We start from the raw sequence: 13,226 nt of genomic DNA, 5'->3' as shown, positions 1-13,226 counted from the left end.
GGGTTATTTCTCAGTAGGCCTAACAATAAAGTTTTTAGTCTTTCTTTCTGTCTGGTTTGGTATGTAGTTTAAAGCGTTTAACTGCGTTTGTGATTTTTATCCTCCAGCATAACATTACGGTGTAATTATAATTTTGTAATAGCGTTGGGTAAAAATAGAACTGCACTGGCATTCATTCAGACTTGATTCAACTATATAATGAAGGTGAAATGATTTTAAGTGTTTTCAAGTCTGTTTTTTGTATTACATGTAGCTCTCATAGAGCGTGATAACATTACTTACTAGGGTCAATGTGTGTTGAGTTTTTCTTGAGCAACAGAGGTGGAATTGATAACACATAATGTAAAGAACTAAAGGTTCTCAAAAGGTTTTATAACCAGTAAATTTATAACTGAATCTTGGCTCAAGACCTGAACACATTTCTTCATATGCAATCACCCTCTGCATACTTCTTGTGTCTTGTTAGCTCTCAAGTGAAATGGACTTATTTTGTGGCATCACCGAATGAAGAATAACTATGATGGGATGGAATCTATCCAGGTGGACCGCAGATGTCTGGGACCTGCCATACAAAAGTTCTCATCTTCAGAGAAAGAACGGGCTGTTTTTTTAAGCCCATCTATATTATCTGTGAAACATGTTTAGTACCCTGTTAAATGTTTCTTTCTGCTCTGGACAACAAACAAACAAACAGTTTGTCACACACTTCAGACATTTTGAAAGTTTGCCGAGTAAAACAGGGCATCACATACTGCGCGATAAAATCTGCAGACTAGCGCAGACTGAAAGTCTGGGCAAAATCTGAGCAAAAGTCTTGTAGTGTATTCCAGCCTTTAAACATCAAATCAGTTCTTGGCCACCATTGACTAGTATAGCAGGAAAATGACAATGGTAGTCAAAACTGCCTCAGAACTATTTGCTTTCCTGCAAAATATCTTCTTTTGTGTTCAACAGAACAAAGAAATGTATAGAGATTTGAAACAACTCGAGGGTGAGTAAACGATGACAGAATTAGCATTTTTGGGTGAACTGTTCCTTTAATGAAGGATACAGATCATGTTACATAACCGAACACTGGTGGACATTTGAATAGTTATGGAAAAGTATGCTTGTTAAAGTTATGAAGCAAGACAGGACAAATGACATAACGAAACTTCTTTTATTTATACAAATACAAAAAAAATGTACAGACACTATCCAAGGAAACCCACTTTCTGTCGTTTCTTGCCCAGACTTTCTTCTTCCTGCAGCAGTTGCATGAGAGGAGCATGAAGAGATTTCCCCACACGCTTTCCGGCCTGAAACATCAACACACAATAACGGATTCACATCTAACAGCAGAAGAAATATAAATACTTACTCAAGCTCTGAAAGACATCAAATAATACAATGAAAATAAATGTTTCTTTGACTAAACAAACTGTAATCGTATGCGTATTCTGACCTCTGTCATCTCAAAGATGCTCTCGGGGTCCAGACTGCCCCTTCCCATCTTCCTCACACACGTGACCGTCCCTCTGTGTGTGACTGATATCAGAACACTGGCCAATGAACACGCTTTCTCCTGCAGGGTGGCATCCACCACATGTCTGTGACCGATCTGAGTGACACAAAAACAATACATCACAAATGCAAACGCACACACAGAGCGAGGAAAGAGGGGTGCGTTGTGGGTACCTTGCACAAGGTTACGATACAGGGAACATTCTCCACATTGAGCCTCATGCAGTCATAAGGGTCATCCGACAGCTCGATCTCTTTTCCCCCCTCGTCATCCTCAGATATTTGCACTTTGGAAATTCTGGTTTAGAAATAGAAAAGAGAGTTAGGCAAGTTCATCATCACTTCTTGAGGGTTCCCGCAACTGAAATGAAATCCACAGACTACAAAGACGGAAAGTTTCAAATAATTTTCGGCAGATTACTAGAACAGTAGTTTAGTAATTACTGGGATAAATCGACTTTTTAGTGAACAAATGTCAAGTTTGGCTCAATAAGGGAATACAGAGCAGTTTCAAACCAATGGAAAATTATAGTACAAAATCTACTACTACAAGAATTTATATTCACTAAATAAACGTTTTACTTTTCCAGCTCTGGAAATAATGATTTTAACGTTCGCTGATGTTTCCAGGTTTTCCAAGACTATGGAAACCCTGATCCTACAGTCATGATGAATCCAGCCTGGGGAAGATGAGTCAACCTGTCACTCACCGCGTGTTGAACAGAGCAGCTTTTATTGCGATGGACATTGCATCGAACAGGTTTCCATCGCACTGCAGCAGCTGTGGACACGATCACGCATTAAACTAGATGAGCATACAGATATCACAGTATTTCACGATATTTCCCAACTGCCTCATTGACAGATGTGCCGTTCACTCACCAGTACGTCCACATACAACACCCAACAGTGCTCTCCCGGAGAGATGCAGAGAGATCGCAGATCAACACTGCGTCTGTTGTTAAACGCTTTATACAGGGTGTTGCTAAGCTCCACCCCCAAGTCCTCTCCACCCCGCCCCTCAAACTCAGGGGTGGCATTCGCTGAGCTAACCAAGCAAGAATATGTTATTTTGTAGACATATGCCATCAGGATGGGGAGTAGACAACATTACGTACAATTATTATAAAATAACACTGGGAAGTACACAACAGGCATATTAAAAAAAATATGAAAACGTAATCTATAGACAGACACTTACTGACATATGCTGAATGATCTGGTTCTATATTTCTACCACTTTCTGTCATCCATACTTTTCTACACCATATATTGTCTCGCTTGTAAATTTCTTTGCCATTTTTTAAATATATAATAATTGTTTAACCAACAATGCATTGCAATTGTGGTGAAGCTCGCAGACAAAACTTGTCACTCACTGTCATCGTGTCTATATACAGTATATGAACTTATATATGTAAATAAAATGGAAAAAGATGCACAAATTAAACACAATATCCGTAAACACAAAACATCATTGCCGCACATAAAAACAACATTTGAACACTCACCAGTCGACAAAAAACTCTAGATAGCCTTCATTTGGTACCATTGGTTTGGGTTTACCAATCTCTGCCTTGATTCCTACAAGAACATCTGTGTGACCCTGTTGTAAATTCAATCAGAAAAAATGATGTATTAAAGAACTCAGGTGACAGGTCACCACACAACCTGTTATTATGCACACACAGGACCTTTAGTATGAAACAAGCATCTGAAGTGTCTGTATAACGCAGCTTACAAGACTGATTTTAGCAGAGCCGTCAGTGTTGGACACCACATCTGTCTCGATCTCCATGTGTCTGTAGTCTTCACATCCTCGCCCGTCCAATCTCAGGTCATCCTGTCAATTACATGGATCATCATCAGAGCTTTACAGAGACACTCCTGTTCCCTGATAGCACACATACATCTGGTTTACGTCTATTTGACGTCTGCATTTACATCTGCAAGACATCTACAATACATCGTTTGCTCATCTGCAATACGTCTCGGAGACGTCTGCTGTCAGACGTCATATAGACATCTAGAAGATGTCTGTAAGATGTTTATGATTTAGAATGGATGTAAAGCTGCTCTTTCTAAGATGTTTAGCTGTTGTTTTTAAGCAGCAGATCTTTAGCAGACGTATTACAGACGTTCAGACGTCTCCGAGAAGTATTGCAGATGACCAAACTAGTATTTAAGATGTCTTGCAGATGTAAATGCAGACGTCAAATAGACGTAAACCAAATGTATTGTGCTATCTGGGTTGGTTCCCTACCACCAGATAACCCAGAGGAACATCTTTCCTCAAAGCAAAAAGAAGTCATAAAAAGTTCTGACAAAGACAATTATTTCCAAATATTTGTACATTTCTATTTAATAATCAGTACCGTTGTCCTTTAAATTCACTCACCCGAACTCCGTGAATTATATAAACCTTCTCAGCTTCGCTCAGACGAACCGCTGCCATGTTTCAAACACGGGAGTCCGCACGCGACGCACAGTGCGTCATCACAAAGCGCCGCATAGAGGGCGGAGTCTGGACTGTGACGGCCAATCACGAATCCATGTATATGAACAAAGGCGGGGATTACAGTCGCAGGTGCAATTTGATTGGATCCTAAAAACGTCAATTTCCACAGCAGGAACAACTTTTAACGCACGTGTGTTGTGTATCGTGAATTTGGTGAGTACTATGCAGTTAAATACCGATGTAAAAACAAATTGACTCTATTTTAGCTCATAGCACGTAGCGTTAGATTGTTGTTGATAGAGTAGATTTTTGCTTTTACGTGTTCATTGGTAAATCGAAACGTTTTTGCGGTCCAAAAGCTGATGACAAAACCCAATATTTACCTTAATAATTTGTCGATATGATGCACTTTTTATTTTTGCCAGGATTGATTACGTTTCAAATAGCATTGCTGATTCTGCAGTTTTGACCATCAAGCATAATAAAAACAAACACCCTTTCGAAAATTAACCATAGTTTTAATACAGTAGCCATCGTTTAACCACGGTATTTGTGGTAAAACTATGGTAATATAAATTTATATATAATATAAATATAATACACCTTTACTATAATAAAGCCTGCGGTTATACAAACTACTACACTATACTACTGCAGAAGACAAGTATACTATATTAATTTTTCCGTAGTATACTCAAATTTACTACAGTTAAATACTATATTATAGTTTAGTAATTTTTTTTCATGTTGAGTTTGACCATAGCACAAAATGATATCTATATTCACGTGCCATTGTATTTACGTACAACATCTAAAGCATGTAGTCAAAAGCAATTCAAAGAATACTATGGCACATGTCCAAAAATGTATATACAAAAAACATTTTACTTTTTGGAATGTTTAAGTTAATAAACCTGTTTCTACATATTATTACAACGCAGTCTGTGACTTGAGCTGATAGTCTGAGTTTGTGTTTTTATTTTATAGATTTTATTTAGCAGATCAAGGACAAAGGTATAGGAAAACAGTTGTAAACAAACTGACCCATGATGCTCAGTGACGGTGAAGCCAATGAACTGCTGTCATTTCTCACGCTGGAGACGAGACCTGATGTCAAAGGTCATGCTACAGAATACATTGTGGGTCTCACGGGAAACCCGGACGGATGCCGGTACCTGCGGTCCAAACCAGACTTTCTCAAAGCCCTGGTCACTCTAACCAGTGACGCTTCCATCGCAATCATCAAAGACTGTTATCACGCCCTGATTAACCTCTCGGCAGATGAGACCCTTCATCAGCCTTTGCTCAAGGAGACGAACATATTGCCCACCCTGTTGCAGAACTTACTAGACCCGGAGTATGTGTTGGCAGATCGTATCTGCACGATTCTCAGCAATCTCACCCGACATGAGAGAACGTGCCGAGATGTGTTCAGGGTTCTCCAAGAGCAGAATATAGGACTGGCGAAAGTGGTTGAGATCTTCTGTACAGAAGGTTTTAATAAGAAAGCATCGCTGCATTATCTGGGACCGCTGCTGTCCAACCTCGCGCAGCTGCCTGAGGCCAGACACTTTATTCTGGACAAAGAGAGGTAAGACCTGGAACAAATCCCAGAGAACCTATGGTGCATTGATGTTTGTGTTCCTTGAACATTTGATGAATTTGAAGTTTTGTGCACTTTGTAAAGCTGTTGTTATGTTGTACAGGTGTGTGATTCAGAGACTTCTGCCGTACACGCAGTATGAGGAATCCACCACCAGACGAGGAGGAGTGGTGGGAACGCTCAGAAACTGCTGTTTTGACTATGGTAAGAGCTGTGCATATACGTGATTTCAGACCTTCATTGGTGAAAGTAAAGATTAGTTCATTCGAGTTACTAAAATGGCTTTTCTTCTCATACCTCTAATGTCTAACCTATTGTAATTGTTGCTTTTTTCTTTTGTCTCTACTATCTGTAATATGTATTTTCTGTAAAGCTGCTTCGCAGCAAAACTGAAAAGCACTATATAAATACATTTGAATTGCGTCTGCTGTTATCAACAATAACCGACTCGAACATTTATATTATTTTTATATATATTTATATGGTCTTTTTCCATACAGCTCATCATGAGTGGTTGCTAGGTGATACAGTGGATATTTTACCGCATCTTTTATTACCATTAGCCGGACCTGAAGAACTCTCAGAAGAAGAGAATGAAGGTAAGCTAATGAATTGTTCGTGTAGAGTATATTGCATGTTTTTTGTGTGTGTAGTCTGGAAATGCACCGCTAAAGCAGACCATCCCGTGATAACTTCTGCAACACTTATCTCTGTCCTGTAGAGGGCGCTGTTTGTTCATTTTTAATCATACACAAGTTTTGAGCATCACGACTGAATAAATGATGACAGAGTCTTTTTATTTTTGAGTGAACCATCCCTTTAACAAAGAGAAGTTGTTGTGGAACAAATACTGTGGAAATACAATGCAATGTATTTTTTTTGTTCCACACGATTTGTTCAGCCAAACTCTTTGGTCCGAGTCTGCGGTTTCATAAAGCTGTTTGAAAAGTTTTTTGTCATATTTTTCCATCTTTATAGATCATGTTCCTTCTGACCACAGTATTTCATAAGCAGTCTGTATTTTTCCTAATAAAGAGAACTCGAACTCGCATATAAGTTATAAACACTCACAGTCTCTATAAATCAAACGTCAGTAATCTCAGGGCTTAGTACTAACGTACACATCACATGATGATCTTTACTGACCTTCACCTGCGTGTTTTTAGGTTTGCCAGTGGATTTGCAGTACCTGCCAGAGGACAAAACGAGGGAGGCTGATCCTGACATCCGCAAGATGCTCTTAGAAACCCTGATGCTGGTAAGAACATCACAAATCTAAACCACACATTTAATACCACTATACACAGTATAGACCATTCTTTGATTGACGTCTATACGTCCTGTATGTCACTTTGACTTCAGTTCGGTTTATAATCTGGTCACATTAAGTTTACAGCTACTAAAGTGGGCCGAAAGATTATGAAGAGCAAGAATGTTTATCCCATCACGAGGGAGTTTCATAAATGGGAGAAGGATCCGCATGTGATCTCGGCCTGTGAGAAACTAGTCCAGGTAATGTGTTACTTCATTCACTTGAATCTAAAAGAGATATTTCAGTTGAAATGCAATTTATGTAACAGCATTTGGGACACGAAAACGCTAAATAATCATATCTCGTTCCCCAATTTGTATTTACAGTAATGAACTAACAATTGGCCCAAGGACTTTCGTTGTATATCATTCGTTGTATATCATCAGAATGAAAACCTGTTCCCCATAGACTTCCACTGTAAGTGCATTGAAAATGAGTCTTTTTCAAACACAGGATGTCGCATCGATACTTTGAAATGTTTGCGTATCATCAACAGCTTTCTAAAGAAAGTAGAATAAGCTGTAACATTATTTGATCATTTGTGAACAGTATGAATTTTAATCTGTTTGATGGAATCATAATACATCATATCATCCTATTGGAGACCCAATCAGAGCAGTGAATCTGTTTTTTGTCAAATGACGTCATTACATCTCTGCAACACGAGTCCAGATCCTTCCATGCGCTATTATTGTTGTGCTTTGGAAGACCCCAGACAGTAGACAGATTCCCGTCCTCGGTTTATAAGTTTGGCCGAAGAAAACAGGAGACACAAATTTGGTGGAAAAAACCTGTTTGAGCTGTGGCACGTGTATATTTGGGTACAGCCCCATGGAAAAGATGTCACAGGGTCTCCTATTAAAGCATGATATTCTCCATAACGTCTGGGAGATCCCTTTAGAACTCCAGGCCAAAAGCAATGGTTCGGTCATTTGCCGCAACCCAACCATTTTAATTACCGCTCGTAAAACGCCTAATATGCCAAGTGCAGAACGAGGCTAATATTTATCCAGGATTAATGGACGCTTTTTCGAAATAACGCAGTTGTTTTTTGCTAACAAGAGTTTGAACAGCTATCACATTACAGCAAAGTTTTTCCAAGTTGTTGGCTGTCCGAAATTGGTTCTTGAGAATGACAGTAAAACTGCAGCGCTGTTTCATTACCGCTTCGCTCTTAAACCTACTGAACGAAAGCATTCGGATTAATTCGAGTTTCACGTGTCTTTGACGAAGGTTTTGATTGGCGATGAGCCGGAGGAAGGAATGGAGAATCTGATGGAGGTGGAGATTCCTCAAGACGTGGAAGAAAAACTGAAGGAGTTGGATGCCAAGGAGCAGCAGCAAATAGAAAATGAAGCTCAGGAATCTGAGGAGAAGAATCAGAATGAATCTCCAAAGGGCCTGGAGCGATGAACACAACTATAGCGCTTCAATAGACATTTAACAACAGCACAAAAATCTGTGTTTCAGTGCTGGACGAAAATTGCGAATGGTTTTTTTTGCATTTGGATCCACAGGACACAGATTTCTTCACGTGATGACACCGCTAATTGACTGACAGCACAACGAAAATGTGCACAATCCCAACAGCTGTGATGATAAAGGCAGCAAACAGTAAAAAATAGGATCGTTTCACACTTTTAAGAGTCCTCTTTAAAATCGGTCCAATATGGTAAAACATTTACTATAGTAAAATATGTGATGTGTAAATGTTACTTTATCAGACGCTAATAAAGAAATCTTATTGCCTACAGAGTAATGCAATGACGATATATACCAGCAGGGGCTTACGTGACCACACAAAAACATTTTCTTGACTCCGTTGCTAGAAAACATTAGGAGAACATTAATTAAACGTTAATTAAATGTTCCGCACAAAAAGTAAAGTTAGACCTGAGAAAACGTCTAAGGCCGTGTTCACATTTGACTTTTTTTTGACAAGAAAAAGTTGACAATGGTGCTTTTTTAGTTAAAAAAACGCTCGCAGCGTTGTGGTTACACATAACAGCCGGCAATGTTCAAAGATAGCATTTGTGCACGAAGGCAGCTTAGAGAGACAGGCTTCATTTGAATTATAAACAGAGATACAGATGAGAATATCACATATTTAAAAACTACAATACTAATTTCTGGCTAGAAATGCAATCAAAATTTATTGAAAGTGAAAATTAAACTTGCATTTATATAAAACTATGGCCGCCATTTTATTTTTTCGAGCTTGAGCCTTCTCGACCAATCACGTTCCTCGCATGTTGTTATGGAAACGACAGGTCTCTGTCATTGGTTAGCTGTGAAAAAGGTGCTTGACGTAGGGCGTTTTTCTTCAGAAAAGTTGAACTTTTTTCAACCTCAAAAGACGCTCTGAGCTGCAGTAACAGACGCTCAGGACTTTTTTATCAACACGGTTTACTCCATAGGATTATAATGTAAAGCAGACGCTAGCAGCTTCAAAAAAGAAGTCAAGTGTGAACACGGCCTAATGATGTACAGTATTTGCAGATTGTTATTTGCAGATTTGTTAAATGTAATTCATACATTTGTAAGTGTGAGTTAGTGTGCAAATATTTTTAGGGACACTGCGTATTGATATTTCACATTTATTATGTGAAATAATGTTTCGTTGTCTTAAAAAGTTTGTAAGATTATATGTTGCATGTGTGCTAAAGCAGTATTTAGTATAGATTTATTCTGTTATGCAGACACTTGGAAATGTAAAAAAATGACAAAGTTCTGCATATGGGGGTCATAGTCATGAGAACACGAATGGCTGCTTCATCATAGACTACAACATATTTGCATTCATTTCTCATTCATCTATAAACTCGAGGCCATATTCATTCTTTTGACAGACAATTGTTGAGTTTTAAAGTGAAGATTCAAGTTGTGTAGGATGTTGAACAGGTGGTAAGGAAATCAAGCAGGAATCACAGAGAAAGCAGATGGATGTACGCCACTGAAAACACTCTCCTGTGATTTGTACAGCGGGGAAGCACAAACCAGGAAGAATAACAAATTACTGAAAATCAGTCAAAGTCTAGCTACCGCTTAAATAAACGTCCACTGGGGTTATCGTCACCTCAGTCCGGTCCGTAAAAGCAATTCTGGGCTTGTAAGATATCGGATTTTCTTTGATATTGTGCTGTATGATTGCCTCCGTCGCACAAGAGTTCAAATTTAACATCTTTAAAGCGCGGAAATGAGAATGAGAGGGGCAGTGTGAGGTCAAACCGGAGTCAATTACCGTCGGCTAAAAGCTCAGTCTGAGGTTTCTGTCATAGTGAATGAATGAAGTGACTGAAAGCTGCCAGCGAATGAAGTCTGTCCTGTGAGATGTGACCCACTTTGAGTCAATGACACGGGCTGTAATGAGTTTATTTTGAGATGTTTGGAGAGATAAGTTTATTTAGGCAAAACGCAGTGATCAAAGCCATCCTGATGGGTGGCGGTTTTATTGGTTCAAATCTTATAGGTTCAATCCTCCGACTGCGGCAAACCACCAACTGAGTTTCGAAATACAGTTAAAAGGGTTCATAATATCATTTTATTTATTTTTACTTGAGTACACATATGCTTTAAGTTATATTAGCTTTTTGTGCCAAAAATGGTTGTAATTTAGTTTTCCCAGCCTACCTCTGAACAGCCTATGTACCAGTGGTATACTTGTTTTTAATACTACTGGGGACAAAATTGTTTAAACAAGAATACTTTTTTAATTGTAGGAGGTTTCAGAGTATGATATTATTTTTTATATTTTTTAACACGTTTATCGCTTTTTTTAACCACACATAACTTCACAAATTATAACAAACAATATTCACATAATTTAAATAATCAAACAACCAACAAAAAAAAGGAAAACAGACAAATAAATAAAATAAAATATAGAAAAGACACATAAAAGCAAGATAAAAAACAAGAATACTTTTAATGAAACTTGAATTTTTTCAAGTTTCTTGAGTATTTTTTCTTGAGTACTTAAGTTTTCCACTTTCCTTAACATAACACTTATAGCTATTTATGTGAAACAACTGCAAGCCAAGTGTTCTTAAAATACGTCATCCATTTAACTATACAGTATATATCAAAAGATTGAATACAAGTGTAGAGCAAATAAGTTTCCTGCCTAAATGTAAAGAAATAGACAAAGCACACAAGTACGTAAGCGTAAAAGAAATATGCTAATAGAAACCTTGAATAAACCGTTTTTCTACGTTTCTGAGCTCGAGGCGTTAATGTTTTTGGTGTATGACGTCAGAAATCAAAGGAACATTTTGCAGCTCGGTTTCAATAAATGCTATTTTTGGACTGTGGAGAACGTTTTGAGTTTCTAAAATGACTCTCCAACCTACAATATCTTTTCATTGACATGTAATCACTTTGTCCATTCATCGTAAAATGACCGAGCTCGCGCTTTTTAGTCGAGACAATTGGATCAATTCATATGACAAATAAACCAACAGATAAACAGAAGGGTCGTGTTCTGTATAAATCTACAGCTTACAGTCATTTTGACACACACCAGACTTAAATGGAATGGAAACAGTATTTAGCGCATTTCAGTACAGCTGAAATGGGTTCACCTGAGCCTCAGAAGTGGATTTTGTTATCGGAAATGATTTCTAAACGCACCGCCAGTTCCGCGCACAGTGGCGGGCGATAAATGTTTGCAGTCCCTTTCACCTTCTCATGAGTTTTAACCTAAATATGACACGTTTCATATCGTCTATAAATCAGGGTAACACCAGTGTTTGGACGGGGAAATAAACCTCCTGCATCCCCTCAGATCGACACACGGTGCCAAATGGCTCCGCTTCACGGCTACTTCTGGCAACTGCACCCGGGCTCACTGACTTGGATACTCGGCTGTTTTTTTGTTCCCTCAACAGTTCAACTTTACTGCCTAATTGGGTTCTTTCTTACTGACCACAGTGAAAATATATCTGTGTTTAAACAGCTGTAAACTACAATTGAGCATCTCAAGAGCGTAGTGAACACTTGAGGGAAAAAAAGGTGTGCGCGCACTTCCCCGGTCAACTCGTCAAAACCGGCCAGTTTGTAAATCAGTAAATTTGATCTTGAAATGTTTAATGCGGTGGTATAAACCACACGCTTTCTTGGACGGCCATAAGCTCCTTAGATTTGGCCTTTCTCACCTTCATATTTCTGTCATTGGCAGGACAATATTTTCATTGCAACCTAGAATTCAGCGGTTTAATGTCCAAAAGCTATAATTTAGTTTCGCCCGTCGTTTAAAGGAAAGTTCCGGAACGAAGTTAAGCTCCGTGGCCGGCATCTGTGACATCATTTTGATTACCACAAAAAATAATAAGACTTGTCTTTCAGTTAAAAATAAAGATTGTGGTTTTTGTAAGGCATTTAGAACAGAAGAACATGGGCGATAAAATTACTAATGCACACGTCTCAAAAATCACAAGACTTAAAGGGACAGTGCACAAAAAATTGCGTCAATTAAAACCTGTATGTGACTCTTTACTCTAAAGAAGATATTTTGAGAAATGTCTCAGCGGTTTTGTGTTCATACAATGGGAGTCAATGGAGTTTGATGTTTTTTTGGCATCTAACATTCTTCAAAATATCTTCTGTTGTGTTCTGCAGAAGAAAGTTAAACAGGTTAATAAAACAATTTACGAATTGCAGCTTTAAGACATGTCATCATCTGACATTTCTAGCTCGATTTCTAAAACTTTAATTTGTAAAAACAGAAGTTAAATTTTATTGTTCAAGAGAGCAAACTCATAAATGAAGTCTTCATGTTTCATTCTGTCACATAGACTGAACTTCTGTTTGTTATTACTTTCGGTTGACATTTACCATTAATGTGGGACGTGAAAACGAAAGCACATGTGCATTAGTGTTTATCGCAAATTTGTGTTTTGTTAACATGAACGTTTCAGCCCATTTCCTTGCGTTTTAAAGATCTGTGATGTTGTGCTACCTGCACTGCCCCACCCGGAGGGTCACAGAACTCCAGCGGGCGATGAAGATGGATTGAAGGGCGTTGACAGCGCCGAGAATGTCAGCATGAGGGCAAACATGAGAGAAATTCGAATTATTGAGCCCAGAAGTGCTTTTGCCGCCCTCGGTGTGACACGCTGAGCGATGCTGTGGACTCTGCGGCTTTCAGTCTTCCGCTGTTAAATGGTATCTGATCCTTCAGAAGGAGCGAGAGGCCGCCGTCAACCCCATATCCCTTTCAGTCCGGTCTGTGCAAAACACACTCTGTCAAAATGTGGAGCGGCCAAGGTCGTGTGAGCACGTCTGAGGTAGAGAAACTGAAGCTGGTCACATTGCGTCTGGCCTCGGTGAACTTTCGAAAGTTGTTTTTGTGA

General features: G+C 38.7%; 2 protein-coding genes across 2 annotated transcripts; one reads left to right on the top strand and one right to left on the bottom strand.

Moving 5' to 3' along the window:
- Window positions 1-1,145: 1,145 nt before the first annotated feature.
- Window positions 1,146-4,013, bottom strand: exosc7 (exosome component 7). Its single transcript, XM_057354875.1, has 8 exons — window positions 3,902-4,013; window positions 3,245-3,346; window positions 3,015-3,109; window positions 2,386-2,551; window positions 2,214-2,284; window positions 1,678-1,801; window positions 1,445-1,600; window positions 1,146-1,298 (listed from the first exon to the last, which is right to left on the bottom strand). Exons 1-8 carry the CDS (start codon window positions 3,956-3,958, stop codon window positions 1,194-1,196), a joined length of 876 nt encoding a protein of 291 aa, XP_057210858.1. The 5' UTR covers window positions 3,959-4,013; the 3' UTR covers window positions 1,146-1,193.
- A 119-nt stretch (window positions 4,014-4,132) lies between these two features.
- Window positions 4,133-8,631, top strand: hgh1 (HGH1 homolog (S. cerevisiae)). The gene is made up of 7 exons (XM_057355605.1): window positions 4,133-4,174; window positions 4,949-5,552; window positions 5,668-5,768; window positions 6,065-6,163; window positions 6,731-6,822; window positions 6,954-7,076; window positions 8,110-8,631. The coding sequence occupies exons 2-7, from the start codon at window positions 5,008-5,010 to the stop codon at window positions 8,287-8,289; spliced, it is 1,140 nt and encodes a 379-aa protein (XP_057211588.1). The 5' UTR covers window positions 4,133-4,174; window positions 4,949-5,007; the 3' UTR covers window positions 8,290-8,631.
- The last annotated feature ends 4,595 nt before the right edge of the window (window positions 8,632-13,226 follow it).

The sequence above is a fragment of the Triplophysa rosa genome, linkage group LG16 (assembly GCF_024868665.1).
Source record: "Triplophysa rosa linkage group LG16, Trosa_1v2, whole genome shotgun sequence".
Classification (NCBI taxonomy): domain Eukaryota; kingdom Metazoa; phylum Chordata; class Actinopteri; order Cypriniformes; family Nemacheilidae; genus Triplophysa; species Triplophysa rosa.
This window is presented reverse-complemented; position numbering and strand designations above follow the sequence as displayed.

Excerpts from the sequence above, each read along its gene's own strand:
- exosc7 (XM_057354875.1), bottom strand. The coding sequence starts at position 3,958 with ATGGCAGCGGTTCGTCTGAGCGAAGCTGAGAAGGTTTATATAATTCAC. Across the intron at positions 3,347-3,901 it reads ATATAATTCACGGAGTTCGG|GATGACCTGAGATTGGACGG; the intron begins GTGAGTGAATTT and ends TGTAATTGACAG. Across the intron at positions 3,110-3,244 it reads GCTCTGCTAAAATCAGTCTT|GGTCACACAGATGTTCTTGT; the intron begins GTAAGCTGCGTT and ends AATTTACAACAG.
- hgh1 (XM_057355605.1), top strand. The coding sequence starts at position 5,008 with ATGATGCTCAGTGACGGTGAAGCCAATGAACTGCTGTCATTTCTCACG. Across the intron at positions 5,553-5,667 it reads TTTATTCTGGACAAAGAGAG|GTGTGTGATTCAGAGACTTC; the intron begins GTAAGACCTGGA and ends TATGTTGTACAG. Across the intron at positions 6,164-6,730 it reads CTCAGAAGAAGAGAATGAAG|GTTTGCCAGTGGATTTGCAG; the intron begins GTAAGCTAATGA and ends GCGTGTTTTTAG.